The sequence below is a fragment of the Lutra lutra genome, chromosome 16, assembly GCF_902655055.1.
Source record: "Lutra lutra chromosome 16, mLutLut1.2, whole genome shotgun sequence".
Taxonomy (NCBI): domain Eukaryota; kingdom Metazoa; phylum Chordata; class Mammalia; order Carnivora; family Mustelidae; genus Lutra; species Lutra lutra.
The window spans coordinates 16,567,530-16,589,954 of record NC_062293.1 but is presented as its reverse complement, the minus strand read 5'-3'; the positions used below and the strand labels follow the sequence as shown (position 1 = coordinate 16,589,954).

Below are 22,425 nucleotides of genomic sequence, written 5' to 3'. Positions count from 1 at the left end.
TGGTGGTAGAAAGCATTCACTCAGAAAACCTATGGAGTGCACAGTAGTAGGTGCTTGGGAGATTAAAAAAAAAAAAAAGGAATAAAGTTACCATGGTCTTCCACTCCATAAGTTTACACTCTCCTGGAGGACAAACGAACTACATGTGAAAAAGTTAAACCATGTCAAAAGACAAACTAGAAGAAAGGACACCAGGCAGTGTAAGTCTATCAGGGAGAGGCCTGGGACCAGAGCGCTAGGAGCTTGGGGGAGAAATAGGGAGGGTTTCATAGAAGAGGTGTGGCAAGCTTGGATGGGATAGAAATAGGTAAGAACCCAGAGAGAGGATGCTAGACAAGAGGTGCAAGGTGTCTCCTGCACCAACTAGAACCACAAGTCTCTTGTCTTTTAGGATTTGGTATATTAAAAAAAAAAAAAAAGATAAGAGGAGAGTGAGAAAAAGAACTGGAGAGAGTGGGATGAGAGGCAAGGAGAAGGGAAGACAGAGGATGGAAGGGTGAAAGTGACCACACTCTGGAGCAAAGCACACCATTTCAGAGGTAGAGAACAGATGTTAAAACAACCTAAAGGTAAGCTGGGAATGTAATTTCTTTTCTCCTCTCATCTGGTAGAAGCACAGAATTATGTATGTTTAGGTTGGAAGGGAACTCTAGTTCAAACTCTTCATAAAACCCTTATAAAATGATTGCCCAGGAGCTCCTGGATAGCTTAGTTGTTTAAGTATCTGACTCTTGATTTTGGCTCAGGTCATGATTTCAGAGTTGTGAAATCGAGCCCCAAGTGAGGGTCCTCACTAGGCCTGGAGCCTACTTACAAATTCTCTCTCTCCCTCTGCCCCACCCCCCCCTAAAAAAGTAAAAATAAAAAGAATTTAAAAATCAAATGATTGCCCATTGTTCACTTGAATACATGCCATGAAATGAGACTCACCACCTCCCAGAGTAAATCACTCCATATGAGATAAACTCTAGCTGATATTCTTCATAATAGGAATCTGGTATTTACATTCCTGAGATTTCCATCGACTGGTCCTGGATTCGTCTTCCCAAAGTAACCCAGAAAATATGTAAGAACATTCCCCATGATACAATTTGCCATTTCTTCTTTCCTCAACCGAGTACCTGCCAGCAGGTGCTTTGTTCCAGGCCCAGATTCTTAGATCCATTTAACGTGACCAGTAGATGTCTGACTTGTTCTACCGGGGGCTCAGTTCTCTCTTAGAAATGTACTTTCACACTTTAGAGTCTGGAAGTTAATCTCCCAGAAAAGATAGAACCGAGGTCAAAAGTGACAGCACAAAGAACTGTGCCCTTCCTGTTCTTCTTGACCGGAACATAAACAGCATATTTTCATTAATTCTAACATTCAAACAATTTCACTTCCTTTTGGACTTACATCTTCTTGGCTTTGCTCTCACAGCCCCATGCCACAACTTGACATTCACAACCAGCCCCTGGCTGTCCTCCTTTCCACCTTTCTGGATAAGAACCTTGCAGAATTAACCTTTCCTCATCTCCATCAGCCTCTTCGGAGCCCCTTCCCCACCTGTTTCCTTAGTTAGTTGTTTGTGATTTGCTTTTGAACACCTTCCCTTCCTCTGGCAATAGGAACAGAGATTCTTAACCATGAGGACCCCTGTGGGCACACTCATGTTCTTTTTCCAGGAAGAAGATTTGTGCTTTACATCACACGGTCAAAGGGGTCAGAGACCCACCAGAGGTTAAGGACCGCTGTTTCAGAGCCTTTGTGGGATTCTGTTTATCTGTCTCCTGAATGTTTTGATATTGCATCTGGTGTGGCCACAGTTCCTCTGGGGCTACCATGACCCCGTAGGATAGCTCATCCCCTTCTCACAGGACTCTCTTCACTTCCGCCTCTCTCCCAGACAACCCTGAGTCATCTTGGGTTTAGAGAGGCCATTCCACCTTTTACTTCCTCTGCAGCCCCACTTGTAGCTGAATAAATGTTCCTAACATTCTAAACTGGATCTGCATGAGCGTGCCCACCCTCCACCCCCCACCCATCCCCAGCTGGAGCTCGTTGAATTTCTGCAGTCACCTCTCTCTTCCTTTATCACAGAGTCCATTGACAAATGGAGGTGAATCCCTGCTCATCAATTTTTGGTCCTTCCCAAGAGAGTTGTGTGCACTTTCTACAAAAACATAGTCCTTTTGCATTTATATAAATCTTATATGGTGCGTCTGGCAACCAAGGGCCACAGTTAGTGTAAGCAAAGGGGGTTGGGGCTGTCTGCATCCTGGTTTTCTCTGTGGCACTAGAGACTTTGGTCCTAGCACCTGAGGATGGAAACAGCACCTATGGCTGGGCTGGGCTGGGCTCAGGGCTGCCTCAGCCTTCCAGCACTAGGGGCTTCAAAGGAGATTAGAACGAGGACCCCCTGGGCCCTGCCCCTTCTCCCATTCCCTCCCCACCCACAGTCCGCTCTGCACTCAGCTCCGCTGTGCCTGACATGTTGTGGAGAAGCCAGGGTCAAATACCCAGTGTTAAAAACCTGGTACCAGTTGGAATGTGAAGAGTTTCACAAACATTTACTTAATGCATTTTATTGCTGGTACTGCAACTTTCCATTTGACTTAGGATTTCGTCTTTGTGATAGTTTGCCAGCATCTCCTTTCTTATAATGGCAGCTGGCATTTTGATAGGCCTTTGGGGTTTATGAAATGAAATAGAATAGGGACACCTGGGAGGCTCAGTTGGTGAAACATCTGCCTTCAGCTCAGGTCATGATCCCAGGGTTCTGGGATGGAGCCCCACGTCAGATTCCCTGCTCATCGGAGAGCCTGTTTCTCCCTCTGCTGCTCCCCTTGCTTGTGCTCTCCCTCTCTGTCAAATAAATAAATACAATCTTAAAAAAACAAAAAAAGAAATGGAATAGAATCTGGTCCTTGCCCTTGAGGAATATCAAGATTGATAGGTAAGCTAAGACCTATGTTGTGCACAAATACAAAAATATCAAGCAGAAGGCAAAGGCTTATAAGAGAGAGAGATACTAGCAAAGAGGTAGGGGAATTTGAAAAGGAGACACAGGCTGATTTCCACTTAGGAGATCAGAGAAGGCTTTTGGGAGGAGGAGCTGGCATGGAAAGCATAGAGGCTGGGGGTGATTTTGATTCATACTTGGAAGCAGTAGAGCAGTGGTTATAATATTGTCTCAGGGTCTCAGGAGCTGTGTGACCTCTGGCAAGTTTCTCAACCTCTCTGAGCTTCAATTTCCCAATTTACGAAATGGAGATAATAGTAGCACTGACCTCACTTGTTTATTAGCAGATGAATTAGTGAATGAATACGTGTAAAGCCCTTAAAACAGTATCTGTCACATACTAAGGACTCAGTAACTATTAGCTCTGTAGGGGAGAAGGATCGTCTAGGCAGAGGGAACAGCTCTAGCAAAAGGAGGAAATAAAAGAACTATTCTTCTTTAAAATTTTAATTCCAGGGCACCTGGGTGGCTCAGTGGGTTAAAGCCTCTGCCTTTGGCTCAGGTCATGATCCCAGGGTCCTGGGATCGAGCCCCACATCGGGCTCTCTGCTCCGCAGGGAGCCTACTTCCTCCTCTCTCTCTCTGCCTGCTTCTCTGCCTACTTGTGATCTCTGTCTGTCAAATAAATAAATAAAATCTTTTAAAAAAAAGTATTTAAAAAAATAAAATAAAATTTTAATTCCAGCATAGTTAACATACAGTGTCATATTAGGTTCTGGTGTCTAATGTAGTGATGTAATGCTTCGCCTCCATACAGCACCCAGTATCAGCACAAGTGTACTCAGGAACTATTATTCTTACGGGAAACCCCCAAAGAATAAAAATACTCAGCAAACGAATGGAGAGGAAACACTGCCCATTATAATTGCTACTGCCTTTGTTGCACACCTACCTTGTGCTAACGCTCTTCTGTGCTTTGCAAGCAATGCTCACTTTCTCCAGCACTCTTCCTGGGGCAGGTGTGATGATCCCCACTTTACAAACAAGGAGACTGAGATTGGCAGAGACCAACTCCCACAAGGGCACTTAGTGAACCACCAGAAGCTTCAGGAATTGGACCCACATCCACTTGTTAAGCCTGGGTGAAGCCTGGGTTGAGTTTCCAGCCCTAGCCCCAACACCCCCCACCCCCCGCCTTCCTTGGATCGCTCCTTCCCACCCCTGAGTCCCTCACCCCATGGCATATATACAAACCTGCCAGCCATTTAAATTTTTAAAAATTTATTTATTTATTTATTTATTTTCTGCCAGGCGGTTAAAAAAAACAAACCAGCATGCGACAAAATCCAAAATACCAAGGGGGATTTGGAGTATAGAAGTGACCGGAGACCCATTCCAGGGAGCAGACCTCAGGAGAAATGGGGCATGCTACTCGAGGCTCCATTGGGGAAAGTGGAATCAGGGGACGCCTCCCTGGTGACCCTGTCCCTCTGGTCCTTCCTCTGTGGCATCTGGGGCATCTGGTTGAGTCTTGAGGGCTGCTGGGGGAGAGGCGGAACATGAGAAGAGCATTCCAGGGGAGATGGGGGAGGCAGGGAGTCATTATGTGATGTGATTTGCTGCTTCGGTGGATAGGTTACTAAATTTCTTTTTTTCTGCAGATTTGGTTTTTTTTGGAGTCGTCTTGATACATAATCACGCCAGCATTTTTTATTTGCTTTTTTTTTCTATACTGATTCAAAAATACAATTAAAAATTGCCACAGATTAACTGGGCTAAATGTCTTACAACCTGTGTAGCTTAGTTCACGTGCCTTTGACAATTTCATCATGTGCTCCTCTCTCATTTTCTGCCATGCTACAGTTAGTTTCTGAGGGACTTTGAGAGTTCTGTCCCCTTGCCTCAAAGGACATCCAGGGTCCCTGGCCAGAGTGTCCCAAATGTCCATTATCCATCACCTTTCTATGGGGGTAGACATTGAATGGTCCTGGGGATGGCTTATTAATGGAACGTTTAGGCACTAAAGTCAGAACGGCAGGTTTTGGAGTTGAGGACTACGGTTTATCCGTGAGTGGCCTCGGGCAAGTGACTGTCCCTTTCTGTATCTCAGTGTCCTCATCGGAAAAATGGGGATTCAAAACAATCCCCATCTCTTACAGGGTTCTGTGAGGATTTTACAAGGTCATAAGCATGCAGCATTTAGCGCGGTGGCTGTCACATAAGAAAGCGTCAATCACCACTCCACCATCTCAGCCACGAAGTCGTCGGCACTCCGTCATCTCCACTTCTTCAGTGGATTGACCAGTAAGAACTCAGAGGCAATTGGAAACACATTGCATTTTGTAATCTGGGAAAAGGAAAGCTCCAGAAACACAGGGCATTCATTCAGTAGGATGGTCCCAGGTGAAGGTGTCACCACATACAAAATCCCCAGAGCATTTAGAGGGTGGGGGGAGGGTGCAGAGTTCCCAGGGAAAGACCAAAGAAACAGGATCAGGAGGACAGGTGAATGGTGGTTGGAAGAAACTAGGTAGGGATAGGGAAATAAAACCCTTGGGGTGGTCACAGGTGTGGGCCCCAGAGGGGAGAAAATGCAGCAAGAGTGGTGGTGAGGTGGGTGCAGGGAGGGATGGAGGGCCAGAGTGGTCATGGAGAGCTCCTGCCCCGGGGTCCTCCGTGTGAGTGAAGGAGGCATGGGCTCTCCTCTTTTCCACCTTCCTTAGGCCTCCTGGCTTCCAGGCCAGGGCTGAAGACTGCAGGTCTTACTGGGCTGAAAATAGCCAGAGCCACGGGGAAGTGAGCTGTACTGCTGATCACACTCCCAGCTCACAGTCATCCCACTCTTTGTCATCCTTTCAGGGAAAAGTTGAATCCCAGGGGCCCTCTGTTAGGTCCAGACCTTGGTCTAGTGCCCAGGTTTTTCTGGTGTGGCTGCCATATCTCAGAAGTCAGCCGGGCATGGCTGGGGACTTCTTATAATAGTCAAGACAGGAAGTGGTCAGGACCTGGAAATAGAGCAGCTCTAGGCCCTGGGAGGGTAGGGAAAGGGTTTTTTTCTTGGGGTAGGGGCAGGCTTTGTGTGCCTTCTTGGGCCCTAATTCATTTGCATGGATTTCCTGAACTTGATCTGGACTGCAGGGACCCTATGGATAACTTTTTCTTTGTGGACTTCCCAATTTTATTTCAGAAATGGGCAATATGTTTTATTCCAATAGGAATTTATCCATTAACATAACAATGCCCACTTGAAACATTTTGGGCGTGCTACCATCCTATACCCACACTTAAAGGAAGGCAGACAATAGGTTGTAGAATAAGATCAACCTGTTTTTCAATCCAGCTTTGCCACTTAACTGGGTGCTTTTGGGCGAATTCCTCCTTCTCTCTGAGCCTCCATGTTTTTAACTGGTAAAATCAGGTTTTCCATGCCTATCTCATGCTGACTAAATAAAGTACAAAAAATTCTTAGCATAGTATTTTACTTATAATAACCACAAAATAAATGGCCGCTGAAATAATAATAATAATTGCCTCTTTACCCCTCTAAACCTTAGTGTCTGCCTCTGTAAAAGGAGTTATTATGAGATTAAGGAAGATGATCAATTAAAGAAGGAGCTATATAAAAGAGGAGGGTATATATGTTTTATACTATACATTATATATACACCCAAGGTCTGCATGGATTAGAACAGGGCAGAGAACTTCACCCAGGAGTTGCAGAAGCTGGTCAGTTAGACCAGCAAGGACCCCACCCATAGCCTATACTGCCCTCCCACCTCAATTTGGGCAGCATGGTCAGGGCTCTCGTGACAGGCAGCAACAAAGAAGCCATGGGTGTCTTGACTTGTAGGCAGAATCTGAGGATTGATTGAGGAACCAACAGAAGTGAGTTGATCCTAAGGTGGAAAGACGAGCTCACATTTAGTGAATACTTACTTACATGCCAGTGACTATGCTAAGTGATGTACATGAACTTTTTCACATCCCACGCCCATTTTACAGATGGAGAAATGGAGGCTTAGTGACGTTAAATAAGTTGTCCACGGTTACTAAAGCATGGTGGAGCCAGGCAAGCCTGGCCACCGGACTATTGTGAGCTCAAGCCTTACATTTTTCTGTCTCTCAAGAAGTTGAGTCCAGGAGACGTGTCTGGAGTCCAGCCACAAGCTTGCGCTCACTGGAGCGGAGCCCCAACGAGGGTGCCTGGGGATTTAGAAAGATACCAAAACAGGAATTGGGGGCCGGAAGCCAAACAGCAGCTCTGTTATCAGCACAAGGCGGTGCCCTGGCTTCAGCGGTGGATGCAGAAAGGGCCGGAACTGGTTTGAGATGGAGCGTAAGCAGTTAGGTGATGCCCTCTGTGGGCGTGGAGCTTGAATCCAGGCTTGGCCAAGGTGTCACCTTGTATGCCGAGCTGGGATGGAAATTCCTGGGGCTCTTACTTTTTTTCCTCACAGGGCTAGGTCTGGCCCACGTGAGGATGCACTCCAGGACAGAAATAGATTGTCTCCGGCTTAGCTGGGCTCAAGCGTTGAGAGGCGGGGTCTGCTGTTCTCCGCTACTACATGCTGAGAAGTACCCGGAACAGAGCCTGCCTCTGGTGTGTGCTGGTGAATGAATATAAAACGCCAAGCCTGAGCTCCTCTCTCCCCAACTATCTTGATAAAATCTAGGAGTATTGTCTCAGATACGCTCCCCAGATCCCAGAAATTCCAAGCTATACCATGTTTAGACGCTGCGGACTCTGAAACTCCCATCTTCCTTCAAGTCCAAGGAACAGCTGGGTCATCTCTTTCTCAATGGACAGAAGATCCCTTGCCAAATGTGTAGGAGGAGGCGATCCTGAGCCAATATGCTACCCCACACTTACTCTCCTGAACAAGAAGAACGCATTTGTATTGAGAGATCTATAGTCTCTCCACAAATAGTAACAATAATGATTATGTATTCCTCTGTGCTTTTCAGATTCTGAAGGGCTTTCATATCCATGGTCTCATAGAACTTCATAACCGTGTGTGTGTTGGGAGGGCTTGTAGAGTGGGATTGGCAGTGAGGCAAAGGGCAAGGAACAGATAGTTATTTTTTGCAAAGACCGGAAATGAGTACAGAGAGGATTTAGATTTCTTCAAGATAATGTAACTAGTAAGAGCTGTGGCAAGGGCCTGAATCCAAAGGCCTTCTGGCCCTTAGTACAAAGGGGAATGAAGCATGACCTTGAAGGCAAGAGGTCCGGGAAATGGTCACAAACCTGGTTCCTCCAATGTACCATGGTGACAATGAGGGATTGAATAGGAGTAGGGCGTCCCCAGGAGGGTAGATAATGGATGAGAGCACGGGGAAGGGATCCCTATTTTGGTGTCATCCTGGCCATGGTCAGGCAAGGGGCCAGATGACATGATTTTTGCTTCTTAAGTGGGTCTTGGGGAAGATCTACATGTCATGCATTGAATATCTCTCCCCTCTATCCGCTGGGGAGTCTGGCACTTGGGAAAATCACAGAATGGACACTCAGTGTCCATCATCTTTGCTTGATTGCTATTTTATAAAAATTAGTCAAGAAATTAGTAGAAATTAATTAGTAGTTAAAATTACTTGCCAGGCAAGTAGAAAAAAAAACAATAGGAGAGATCTTTTTATTTACTGAGTGCCTACAGGGGAATGTAAAGATAACTAACTACAGTCCCTACTTTCAAGGAGCTCATCGTTCAGTAGTGGTGGAAGAGATGAGGAGAATGAACTTCATAATCGCAGAACTTCTGCTTCTGACGATGACAGAATAGTATGGGATTTGCTCTCCCACAGTAAACGAAAAAATGTAGACAAAATATTTGAGGAGCTGCTTTAGACACTGAACGTAGGCAATAGAACTAAAATCACTGAGAGAAGGGAAACACATGAGGTGAGCCTTACACCTGCCCAGATTTCTGCTTGGGGGAACTTTCTGGATGGCACTGCAAGAAAGTGGAGTCTAAGAAGTGCATGGTGATGTCATAGAGCTGAAGAGCACAGCTTCAAGTTGAAGGCTGTTGAGGGCGCTGTAATTTGTGGGGAAAGCTATTAGGGTGGAAGGAACTGCCCAGAGAGGTGCCCCCAGAAGTCTGCATGGGGTTTCCCAGGGTCTCTGGATGAGAACTGCACAGGCCCATGAAGAGACTCCATAAGCCTTAGTAGGGAGCAGCTGGGAGCCCAACAGAAAACACTAGAAGTTGCACGTGGCTTAGATAGATAAAGTTTCAGCTCAGTAAAGTGCAGAGACCTCACTGAACAACTCAGGTACTTAGAATCCAGGAAGTCCACACAGCTTAGGAGTAAGGACCATGTTCTAGGGGTGCCTGGGTGGCTCAGTAGGTTAAGCGTCTGCCTTGGGCTCAGGTCATAATCCCAGGGTCCTGGGATCGAGCCCCACATTGGGCTCCCTGCTCAGTGGAGAGAATGCTTCTCTCTCTACCCTTCCCTCTGCCCGTCCCCCTCCTCCCTCTCTGCCTTTTAAAGAAATAAAATCTTTTTTTTCTTTTTGAAAAAGGAGCATGTTCTGCATTAAAAAATAAAAAAGACTAGTCCTGAAAAGGAATAAAACCACGATCGGTTAGATCAAGATCATCTGGCAGTAATTTAAGTGCCTAATGGAACAACACTTCCCTCTCTGAGGAAAGACAACATAAACTCTAAAATGAATAATCTGCAATGGGTACTATGTAATCTAATACTACTATACATGTGAAGAAGCAGGAAATTGGGACCCACGATTTTAAAAAAAGCGATCAAGATAAACAGTCCCTGAGATGAGTCAGAACGAGCAGACAGGCATTTTAAAACCGTGGTTGCAAACACGCTTAAGGACATAAAGGAAAATATACACATAGTAATTGAAGATATGGGGAATATCATGAGAGAAACCGAAACTATAAAAGAGAAGTGAACGGAAATTCTAGAACTTAAAGAAATACAACGTCTGAAAAATTCCCTGGATAGGCTTAGCCCCATATGTAAAATAAAGAACTGTAGATTATTCATTTGAGACTTTAAGAGAGATCAATAGACTAATCTGAAAAATGAAAACAAAAAAAAAGGATTAAGAAATGGGGCGCCTGGGTTGCTCAGTCAGTTAAGTGTGTGACTTGGGCTCAGGTCATAATCTTGGGCTCCTGGAATCCAGCCCTTCGACAGGCTCTGTGATCAGTAGGGGGTCTGCTTCTCCCTCTTCTTCTGCCCCTGCCCTCACTCGTGCATGTGTGTGCGCGCGCGCACGTGCGCTCTCTCTCAAATAAATAAATGAAATCTTAAAAAAAAATAGTGTCTCAGTAGTCTGTGGGATAATGTCTAAGTACTTATAATAGCTTATATAATACATTATATATTATACATACTTCTATAGTACTTATCATAACTTATATAATTATTGTAAGTGTTTAAATAATATCTAAAATATGCGTATTGGAGTTTCAGAAGGTAAGGAGAGAGAGAGAATGGGCATAAAAAATATTTGAAGGAATAATGGCTCGAGAGTTCCTATACTTGGTGAAAAATAGGCCACTTAGATATTCAAGACACTCATCAACCCCAAGCAGGATAAATACCAAGAGAAAGTCTCTTTAACTTAGAGTCAAGCTGGTAAAAATAAATAAATAAAATAAAATAAAATAATAAAATCCCAAAAAACAAAGATAAAGAGAAAACTCAAAAGCAGGTAGAGACAAACCTGAGACAGTTTGAGCAACAGAAAAATGGTAGTATTGCATTGTAGCTCGCGGAATAAAGTAAATATCTATGAGTTCACACTGATAGAAGTAAATAATTGAAATTTTAAATGAGAGGGAAGGGGCAGCTCTTCTTTATTGTCCAACGCCAGTTAGTAGTGGCAGAAGAAAAAAAGGAAGTTAGAAATCACTATTAGTTAACACCATGTAACTAATTGCCGTCAAGAACCATTAATAGATGCTAACATTAGTGAACATCCGAAGAAAAACAGGATATTTGCATAGAATTGAAATGTCTTCCATAAAATATTTATTAATTACAAAGAGAAAAATAGTAACTTGATTGTGAAGAATCTGGCAGACACCACCTTAACCATGTGATCAAGGTTAACATTGTAAGTAATAAGACATATTGTCACCATGTACCACTCAGGAGCATATCATTATTGTGGTGTTCTGTCTAGAATGCCTCAATTCAATCATGAGAAAACCTCAGGCAAACCCAAACCGGGGGACATACTACAAAATAACTGGCCTAAAAATTGACACAAAAGTGTCAAGGTGAGGAGAGAAATAGACTGAGAAAAGTGTCACAGATTGAAGGAGATTAAGGAGACATGATTACAACACGATAAGGGATCCTCTGATGAGCCATTAAATTCTCCAACTGAAACCAATTTTACCATAGAGGCTAACTAACTAGAATTTAAATAAAAACTTCAAATAACAACAACAACAAAAAATCACTTGCCAAAAAAAAAAAAAAAAAAAAAGGACAATACGGAATCCTCAATTGGATCCTGGACACAGGACGCAGGCAGGAAGATTGGCAAAATCCAAATATTGTATCTGGATGAGTTAATAGTATTGTATCGATGTTAATTTCCTGTGTCTGATAATTATGACTTGGTGATATAAGATGTTATTCAGGGAAACTGGGTGAAGGATAAAAGAGAAGTCTTCAGTATTTTGCAACTTCTCTATAAGTGTAAATGATTTTCAAACAAACAAACAAACAAACAAACAAACAACAAAACCAGAGGGAAAAGACAAAGGACCAAGAATGTAAATAATGGCTGACATATCATCAGAAACAGTGGAGGCCAGACAACAGTAGAACAACATCTTAAAAGTCTAAGAAGAGCCCCCCCCCACATTGCTGTCAACATAGAAATCTATATTTAAGAAATATCACAAACGAGGGGGAAACAAATGGAAGTTGAGCATATTTGTTGCTAGGAGACCTTCCCTGGGAGGTTTGCTAATGGAAGTTCTTTAGGCAGAAGGGGCTGGGAAGGTGGATAGCAGGTTTGTTGAGCTGGGGTTGGTGCCAGCAGACCTAGGCTGAGCAGACACCTAGGTAACTAGGAGATTGGTCATAATCATGGAATTGAGCAAATATGTGAATATCGAGGCAGAGATGGGACCATGCTGTGTGATCTGGATTTTGTCCCAGGGCAAGGACCAGACTGTGGACAAGGCTTCCAACCCAGGGGCCCTTCATCAGCTGGGGGAAGTATGTGGAGCTGGTGTCTCAAAGCCAGGGTCAGGAAGCCCAGCTGCCCTTTGTGGGCTGGCTCCTCCTCTGTCCCCTTGCAACCTGCTAGCGACACTTCTGCTAATGGGTTCTTTTTTTTTTTTTTTTAAAGATTTTATTTATTTATTTGACAGACAGAGATCACAAGTAGGCAGAGAGGCAGGCAGAGAGAGAGGAAGGGAAGCAGGTTCCCTGCTGAGCAGAGAGCCCGATGCGGGACTCGATCCCAGGACCCTGAGATCATGACCTGAGCCGAAGGCAGCGGCTTAACCCACTGAGCCACCCAGGCGCCCCCTGCTAATGGGTTCTGCTCCTTGGGTGCATCTAGTGTTTAGGGGGTCTGGGAAGGAAGCACCCATCTCTGCAGAAGGTGGGGCTGGAGAAAGGGGCCATCAGACAAGTTGACATGGAAGAGATTCCATCTGGGATGTTTGGAAAGATAAGTGTAATTTTCCAGGTGGAAACTTTAGGACGATCTGTCAGACAAAAAGTCCTGGAGTGTTTGGGAATGCGAAGTACATTCCTGCGCTAGGGTGGGAGACGAGGCTGGAAAGCTGAGTCTGGGCCAGTTTTCAGGCATCTTGGTTGTCTCCAGAGAAGGCTTGGGGAAATCCGGGAGCTGGAGAGACTTCCATGCTCTTCGATGCGTGGAAGCTCTTGTTTTTTATGGTCATTTGAGCATCGGGGTACCACGGACGGTCTGACCACTGGTGGTCTCCCGCTCGCAGCCCCAGCATTTTGCCTCTTTGAGCCGCCCGAGACTTCTGGTCTGGAGAAGACCCAGACGGAGAGGAGGGATTGGGGGACAGGCAGAGAGTGGGAGGAAGACCTTGGAGGAAAATACGATAAAGCTGCAAAGCTTTGTGAGTTTGCGTTTGGAGGCAGTGCCCTGCCTCCTCCTGTCTTATTGACCGTGTCCTGAAACGTTTACCAGTTACTATGGCCCTTTATGGACATCCTTGCTTACACAAGCTTGAGATGTCTCAAGAGGCTTTCCGGAAAACCAAATAACCCAAAGAATAACTCGGTGAATACCAGAGGACTAAATCCATGCTTTGGCACCAGCTGTAAGCATTCGAATGGTTTTGTCAAATAAACAAAGTGTTTCAAATTCAAGGTACAGAGGGAAAGTGCCCTATCGTTCAGGTGAAAGAGAAAGCCATCTGGACGTCTCCAGGAGGTGGCACTGGGTCAGGAGAGGGGCCCCAGGTTCCCGGTTTCTCTAAGCATACCAAGTGTCCGGGCGCGCCCACGACCCCCCTCGGGTGCCAGCCTCGCAGGGACTGCGGGTCCAGGAGGATCCGGTCGGGCGGAGGCGAGGCGGGAGGCGGGGTGGGGGGGGAAGAGGCGAGGCGGGAGGCGGGGTGGGGGGGGAAGAGGCGCCGCGGCTTCCCACCGCTCCCTCCCCGGCGCGCGGTCCAGAGGAGCGCGGGAGCGCAGGCAGCGCGAGTCGGCGACCCGCCCCGTGACGTCCCACCCGCGGCGTCCCCTCCCACCTCCCGCTGCGGGAAAAGTGGCCGCGGGCGCCGCCGCTCACTGTGGGGCGGGCGGGCGCCGCGGCGGCGGACGAGATGCGGGCGCGGCCGCTGTGGGCCGCGGTGCTGGTGTTGGGGGCGCTGGCGGGCGGCGGCGGCGGAGGTGAGTGAGGCTCCCGTGCGGCGGGGACGCGGCTCCCCGGGGATCCGCGCCGCGCATCCTGCCGCAGCCCGAGCTGGCGGACTTGGAGCCGGGCAAGCGGCGGGCCGGCCCCGCGCGTCTGCGCTCCGAGTACGCGGGGCCGGGCGGGGGCCGCCGGAGCCCGCAGCTGGGGACCTTCCCGGCCCCGCGGTGACAAGGGTGAGAGGCCACCTCGGGGCGGGTGCTCCGGGACGCCGAAGCCCTTGGCCGAGTGAGGCTCCCACCCCGGGGCGGCCTGGGGCGCGCGGTGGGGCGGGCGCATTTCCCGGGCGGCGCGCCTCGCAGGTGGTCTGGGGCTTGCCGGTCCGGCTGGCCGCGGTGGGCACCGCGAGCTGCGGCTTCCCGGGGCTGTTCCCGCTGCTCCCGCGCGCAGCCGGAGGGACGTGGGTGTAGCTGCTGGGGTGAGAGTGTGTGCGCGCGCGGGTGTGCCGGCTTCTCGAAATTAGGCTCGCTTTGTGTTACTTTCTCCCAAGTTTTTCTTTTCCTAGTCTTTCTGCGTGGTGGCTCCCCGCGGGAGCGGTTCTGTGCAGGGTGAGGGCTCTGTCTCCTACAGTGTCCCCGGGTGGCAGTGCTGCCTCTGCTTCCGGGACAGACCCCACAACCGAAAAACCTCCAGTGTATGCGAAGAGCCACACGGAGGGTCCCTGGAACTGGCTTGGATCCCTCGCTTTGTCTCTCCTGCTGCTGCGCGCACTATGCCAAGACAGTTGGCACTCGGCCTCGTTGGTACTGAGGAGCCGGTGGAGGGGCAGAGGCGATTAGGGCGCAGGGATGCTGCCCGCGGTCCTTCAGAGCCCTGGTGAACTTCCCAGAGAGAACTCTGGCTCCCCTTCCTCTGGGGCGTTCCTCTGCAGAGGACGCACAAGTGTGCACATACATACTTTTAATGAAAAGATTAGTACTCATTGTGAGACAATTTAAATCGTGCAGTAGGTATTAAAAAAGTAAGATCTACTGATAAGTCCCTATCCAAGATAGCTATTTAGAAATACTTTGATGACTGCCTTCAAGATCTTGTGTGTGTGTGTGTGTGTGTGTGTGTGTGAGCGTGTATCTAAGAGATTCTACAGGACAAGGCAACAGTGTTTTTAAAACACACTTTAATGAGATATAATTGATAAACCAAAAAAATGTATATAATTAATGTATATGACTTGATGAGTTTGGGGATACATAAACACCCATGAAACCATTACCGCAATCTATGAGTGATTTTTTTGGTGGAGTTACAGATCATATATATAGGGGTCTAAGTTGTTTTTGCTGAAGCTTTCCATGTGATAGATGCTCAAGCAAGTCAGCAGATGTCTTCAGCCAATAGTGAGCAGCCTAATGGCCAGAGGGCGGAAATGCACATCTCCAGCACTGAGCCCTAGGAGGAGTTAGAGACGCCTTTCAAAGGCTGCCTGGTGGGGCGCCTGGGTGGCTCAGTGGGTTAAAGCGTGTGCCTTCAGCTCAGGTCATAATCCCAGGGTCCTGGGATCGAGACCCGCATCAGGCTCTCTGCCTGCTTCTCCTCCTCCCCTCTCTCTGCCTGCCTCTCTGCATATTTGTGATCTCTGTCTGTCAGATAAATAAGTAAAATCTTAAAAAAAAAAAAAAAAAGTGGCCTGGTGTCTGTGAGGGCTGTGGAGCTGTCTCCTCCAGATGCCTGCCTCCATGAACTTAAAACTTGTTGCTTTCCTTTTCACCTCTACAGCTTTCTGAATTTCTGAATGATTTCCGAATCTAATCATTGTATTTTCTTATAGTCTTAGAAGAAAGCAAAGTAACATAAGCTAGAGCCTAGCTTGGTATATGTTTCAATATTAGTGAAGATAAAGAATCTACTTGTTATTTTGGTGTCTCTCCCTCCACCCCTCACTCCTAGTATTTTTTGTGGATCTGACACAGAGTTGTAATGTTCCATATAGGATCCCACTGCATTGACATACATTAGTTTGCAATATCCTTTGGGGGATCTGTATACAGATTCATCATTATGATTGGGATGAGTCCAGCTGTAGTGATGGGTTGTACTGAGCTAGCCTCAGACTCCTTCTGAGAAGCAGGCGGGACTACTGTTTCAGAGCTTGGGCTCTAGAGTCACCTCCAGAGTAAGAAGCTCCCAGTAAGAACAGTTTCGATTATATTTGAATCCCCTCCTTCAGGGTTGGTGGCTGGGTTGCAGGTGTTGTCAGATTGCTGGGGAAGCAGGTGGTAGGATGAAAGTAGAAGAGGGGTTATTGGTACACACAGCGTTGAAGGACACAGAGACAGCTCGGTGGTGGCACAGAGAGGTTGTTGCAGAATAGGAGAATCTGGGATGGGCAGAAGAGAGGTTGTTTGAGAGTAGAACTGAGTTTTGGAATTTATGTACAAAGACGATCTTTTTAGCTTCACCCAAGAGGTATTGAGGTTTGTGACTTCCACCTGTGTAAGTCTGTATTCTAACCTGAGACCTAAGGGATAACAAGTTTTGTTTGCTGTCACCATCTAAGTTGATTAGTTCTGAGCTGAAGGGCTAATTTCTCCTCCTGAAAACTCTCCAGATGAAGTTCTCTGCTTGGAGAGACATGGCAGGAAGGCTCGTTGGCTGGGGAAAGGGATAGTTACAATTTAAAGCCAGCCAGCTGTGGGTTTAGTTCTTGATTTTGAAGGTTCTTGATTGGCTGTATGGCCTTAGGCAAGTTATTTAATCTCTTGGGACCTCAGTTTCCTCATCTGTAAAGTGGAGAAAACAATACTTTGATGACTGTGCTAATTAAATGAGATAAAGGCACAAAATAAGTATCCAGTAAGTGGCACTTTTTATTGCCATTATTCTTATCCATGGTATCTACCATGTATTGGAGACAAGAGCTATTATTGCTTCCCACGTGAGTACAACTTGGGCTCGCAGAATTTGACCGATGGGGTACCTTTCCCCACACCTATGTGATAGTCTCCCACTGGTGGTTTAGCATATCTCCGTCACTTTCACACTGCAAGAACCCACAGAAGAGACCCAGGAGGAAGAGGCTCATACATTTGCTTTATCAACTAGAAAACCCTAAGTTCTGTCTCCGGGGAAAGAGGAAAGTAAAAGACATTTCACAAGATTTCAGGTTCTGTGAGGAGAAGGACATGTCTATTTTGTTCAGTGCTCTAGGCCCAGGGGCTGGGACATTGGCAGACAAAAATAAATACCCAGGGAACGCTATGAGAGGGCATCCAGAGGTGATGTGCCTCATGGTCAGAAACCCAGAACTTGGATATCTGCATTCGTTCGCAGAGGATCCACAAGGGCTCCATCTGGGCATTCTGGAGAATTTTAGAATACAGCTGAGACCATGAATTCTTTGTGCATTTGGATCTCCACACTGCGATGCCTTAGACCTCTGTTTTCAGGGGACCTCTGTGAATTGTCTTTTTTTCTCCCTCTCCTGGGAGAAGACACACAGGAGAGAAATATTCTTTATGCACCTTAAAACAGTGAGTGGTAGAGGTCTCCTGGGGACAGCATCAGATGGGGCCAGGAGCAACAATGAGGAGGGGGAGAATGGATATGGCTCTGGAATTTCCTAATAGAAATTCCTCCTCTGCAACTCCCCACCCCATTCAGGATCCCTGGTTATCATCCCCTCCCAGCCCTATGAATCCTTCTGCCTCTGTTGGCAGAAATAGCCAGGAAGCATGCCCACAGGAACCACAACTCATGAATCAGCAGACAGATAATTAACTGGGGGAGTGACTGAGCAGCTTCAGGGATAAACCACTTGGCCTGACCCAGCCCCCTCTGCTGCCCACAGAGCTGGCCTGCTACTTCACTCCAAGGCCTCCCCTCCTTTCCCCTGAACTCGACCCTTCCCGAATGTGAAGATCATTGTGCCTGAAGAACTCAGGTCATGAATGGCAATGCAGGTGGGAGCTGAAAAATGATACAAGTCTTCCTTTCCAGTTTTCAGTCCTTTTGTCACAAAAAGACTGGTCTCTCTCTCCAGCATTTCTTAGTTCAGTTGGTGAAGACATTCCAACATTCAAGGAGAGAATGAGGTGAACTTTTTTTTTAAATATATAAGTCGAATGCTGGAGAGTAAAATGGCTGGTGCCCCTTTAATTCTGTTCTCCCATCATGTTCACCATTAATCAGATGGGGTGTTCTATTCAGACTTTTCTCCTTGTATAGATAATAATCCTCATGTATGTCTCTATTCCTTTACCTAAACTTGTGTTGTTGTTGTTGTTGTTGTTATTATTTTAACTTAAAAAGCCACTTCCTTTCATGCAGGGCAAAAAAACAAACCTCAGGTGTGAAAAGAGCTGCAGGTCGGGAACTGAGAAACGTGTATTCGATGCCCACCTGTGCAGGCTTTTTCATCACTTGGCTGGGTGACTTTGCACAAGCCATCTGCCCCCTGGGCCTTAGGCATTTGGTGTCTCAGGGGCTGCAAAGTAGAAGGAGACGGCGGGAGAGTCTTTGCTTTGTACCTGCTCCTCTCCACCTCCAAGTGGAGAGACGTTTTTCTTTTAACTAATTCATAACATGGAAATCCATGTAAAGATTTCTTTGCGGAGGGCAGGCGGAAAGGAGGTCTACAGTTAAAAATAGCCTTGAGGGGCGCCTGGGTGGCTCAGTTGGTTGGGCGACTGCCTTCAGCTCAGGTCATGATTCTGGAGTCCCAGGATCGAGTCCCGAATCGGGCTCCCTGCTCAGCAGGGAGTCTGCTTCTCCCACTGACCTCTCTCCTCTCATGCTCTCCCTCATGCTCTCTCTCTCTCAAATTAAAAAAAAAAAATAGCCTTGAAAAACTTCACACCAGAAGAGAGTTCCAGAAGTTTGGCAGAAGGCATATCCAGTAGCCACTTCAAAAGTCCCTGTAGACAACCATAATCTCTTTGCTAACTGGGATTCTTGGTTCGAGAAACCTGGGCCTATGAGATCCACCTGTGGTTCCAAACCCTGGCTTGAACCACCACACGAGATCGACTCCTCTAGTTTAAGCCTTTGGCTGCCTCAGCCGGTGGTGGCCAGGTTTGGCCACGTGTTCTAGATGGAGGGGAACATGGTGTCTCGGTTCTCGGACTTCTCTAGGTTGAGAACATACCATCACATGCTCTCTCCTGGGTGGTTCCTGAAGGGAGTGGGCCCACGTTTATTCTGGAATTCCCACCAACCTTTGGATTCAAAGAGTCTACAAGATATTGACGTTTCAAGTGTGCCATATTGTAGGAAGCCTGGCGTGCTCTTGGGAGCCTGCATTTAGATGAACGCCAGGGCAGAAATTGAGACAGGACAGAGGACATTTAAAATTAACTTTAATTTTCTTTTAGCTTGTAAATGTAATTCATATTGCTGTGCAAAAAAAAAAATAAAAGTCAAGCAGCGCAGAAATAGAATAATGCAGAAAGTACCAAGTCCCTTGTAGTCTTGTCCTTAAAGATAACTGCTCTTGACAGTTACTCTAGCTTTTTTCCTGTATTTATATCTCACCAGAGACATTTACCCTTACTGTTATTTCTCAAGTAGGATCATCCACAACAGGGTCATTGTCACTCAATAATATAGCCTAGCATCTTTTTAATGTCGGTTTATATCTTTCCATTATTTATCCTAAGAGTTACAATCCTAGCCAGCAGGCACACTGCTATATGGATGTAGCAAAACTGATGTACCTGATTCCCTGTTGGCAGACAGTGGGATCATTCCCAATTATTTGCTACTACAAATAAAGCTGAACAGCAGGGACTGGTCTCATTCATTGTTTGCACCTTGTTTATTCATGTGTTTCTACAGGCTCGGTTTCTTGCACTGAATCTGCTGGGTCAAAGGACATGACTATTTTACATTTAAATTTTGATAGGTCTTGCCAAATTATCTTCCAAAATGGTGAGATCAATTTGCCTTCCTACCAAGATGGGGTTAGGGTGGTGGTGACGAGGACTGGTGGCATCACTGTTGCCTGCTGTCCATACCCACGAGACATCAACTAGAGGAGGAAAAGAAGCAGAACTGGAGTGCTGGATGCCAAGGAGGTCACCAACAGGGCACTGCTGGACCGGGCCCAAACTGAGCTTGGTACAGGCTTGCTTCTTCTCTCTACTGAGTGAGTCAGATGGGAGGTGGGGCCCACGCTGATAAAATTTTCCAGAGCCGGAGATGCAGCATTTGAATCAGCTTCTCAGCTAAGCTATTAGGAAGAAATGGATATTCGTGCATTGAGCGGGGGGTCTTGGGCCCTGGGATACTGGGCCTCCCAGAGCATTAGTCACCCGTGATGGTTTCTGGCTGGAATATATCCTTCCAGGGCGGGCAGCACCATATACATCTTCTAACCCAGCACTGCTGGCTTAACAGAGAAGCAGGAAGGGGAGACCCTAAGAGTTGAAGTGACTTGCCCAAGGTCATATAGCTAGTTTTGGAGCATTGGTAGGGTCTAGCCCTGGGGGTTCTTGTCTCCTGGCTTGTGATTACTTCAGCATATCCTATTATAGGCAGAGGGCCCGGGGAGTCTGACCCTGAGGCAGGGCTGCGGTGGGGGTGGGGATGCATTCCTAATGCAGAAGCAGTTAGAGCAAAGGTAAGGAGGAAGGAAGCCTGCGTTTATGGCATTTACCGAGCCATCACTGCAGGTGGTTCTTTCGCATAAATTATCTCATTTAATCCTAACAACCCATGAGGCAAGGATTATGTGCATTTTTGGGACCATGGGGGAAGGAAGCAGCAGTGTGGGGTTTCCTGTGCTTGGCTGATGTGGCTGCGTTAGGTCTGTTAAATACTAGGGAGCAGTTATGAGTCCTTGAGTAGAGAATGAAAGAGTCACTGGACCTCAGGGCCCCAGGGAGATGACAGGACCTGCCCGAGGTTACACAGCCAGTGGAAGGGCAGAAGAGGCTTTGGATTTGAGATCTCCTGCCTGTGGGTCTGCATGTCTTGTCCACCACGTCCACTGTTAACACAAGAATCATGTTCATGGGTTTACCACCACCGCTACCCTTCAGTGTTGCTCAGGGCCTGGGTGTTCATTGTATACACAACCACATGGAAGACAGGACTCTGTCCAAGGCGGGCCTTCTGTGGTGTTCTGCACATGGCTACCGAATTAACCCAGTTGGAGGTGATCACCAGGCGGGATCTGGCTTCATTTACAAGGGCAGAAGAGTCAGGAAAAGGGTATGGCCAGTGATCAAAACATCCGAACTTTGTCCAAGGGGATCCACTTGTTGGGGGCCAAGTCCATCCTGTCTTTCTGCCATGCCCCACATGCCATCCATCAGTAAGGTCCTGGAACATAGCTAGGGCCTGACCACACTATTAACCCCACTACACTCCCACCCCAAATCCGGATTACTGTAATAGCTTCCTAATTGGTCTCTTTTCATCTTATTCCCCTTATGTCTGCTCTCCTCTGAGTGGCCAGGATGATCTTTGCTCACCTCTGCTCAGACTCCCCTTGTGGCTTTCTATCACGTGGAGAATGAAAGCCATGCTCCCTACCTTGGTTAAAGCTTCCTAGCGTTCTGGTCCCCAACCAGAACTACTCCAGCCACTACTCTGCCTCTTTCCTTCTCCCTCTGTCTTCCTGCTATTTCTCTAACGGGCTGAGGTCCATCTAGCGCTTGTCATGGATTCTTTCTGGAATGCTCATCCCCTAGATCTTCCCATGACACACTCCTTCATATCATTTTGAAAGGTCAACTCAGAGAAGCCTTTTTTTCTTAAAATTTTTTTTTATTTGAGAACAGTTGACACATACTACATCAGTTTCATGTGTACATACTGATTCAGCGTCTCTGTACATTGTGCTGTGCCCACAAGTGTATCGACCACCTGTCACCATAAGGTGCTATTACAATACCATCGATATTCCCCATGCTCTACCTTTTATGCCCATGACTTACTCATTCCGTAACTGGAAGCCTGTATCTCCCACTCCCCTTGACCCATTTTGCCCATTCATTTACCTCCTTCCCTCTGGCAAACATCAGTTTGTTCTCTGTATTTACAAGTCTGATTCTGTTTTTTGTTTGTTCATTAATTTGTTTTGTTTTTTTAGATTCCACATAGAAATGCAATCATATGGTATTTGTTTTTCTCAGTCTGATATATTTCACTTAGCGTAATCCACTCTACGTCCATCCGTGTTGTCACAAAAATTGGCAAGATCCCATCCTTGTTTATGGGTGTGCAATATTCCAGTGCGTGTGTGTGTGTGTGTGTGTGTGTGTGTGTGTTACATCTTTATCCACTTGTCTATTGATGGACACTTAGATTGCTTTCATATCTTGGCTGTTGAAGTAATGCTGCAATAAACATAGGGGTGCATATATCTTTTGGAATTAGTGTTTTTGCTTTCTTTGGGTAAATACCCAGTAGTGGAATTATTGGATCATATGGCATCTTTATTTTTTATTTTTTGAAGAACCTCCTTACTGTTTTCCACGGTGGCTGTACCAGTTTACACTTCCAACAACAGTGCACGAGGGTTCCCTTTTCTCCACAACCTTGCCAACGCTTTTTATTCCTCATCTTTTTTATTTTAGCCAATCTGACAGATGTGAGATGATCCTTCATTGTGGTTTTGACTTGCATGTCCCTGATGAGGAGTGACGCT

At 46.6% G+C, this 22,425-nt stretch overlaps 1 protein-coding gene across 1 annotated transcript in view; it reads left to right on the top strand.

Annotated features, from left to right (window-relative positions):
* Positions 1 to 13,617: 13,617 nt before the first annotated feature.
* ITGB3 (integrin subunit beta 3) overlaps positions 13,618 to 22,425 on the top strand; it is a 48,858-nt gene continuing 40,050 nt past the window's right edge. The window contains exon 1 of the mRNA XM_047707366.1: positions 13,618 to 13,813. Within this exon, the coding sequence (XP_047563322.1) occupies positions 13,747 to 13,813 (67 nt within the window). The 5' untranslated portion in view covers positions 13,618 to 13,746. The remainder of the gene's footprint in view (positions 13,814 to 22,425) is intronic.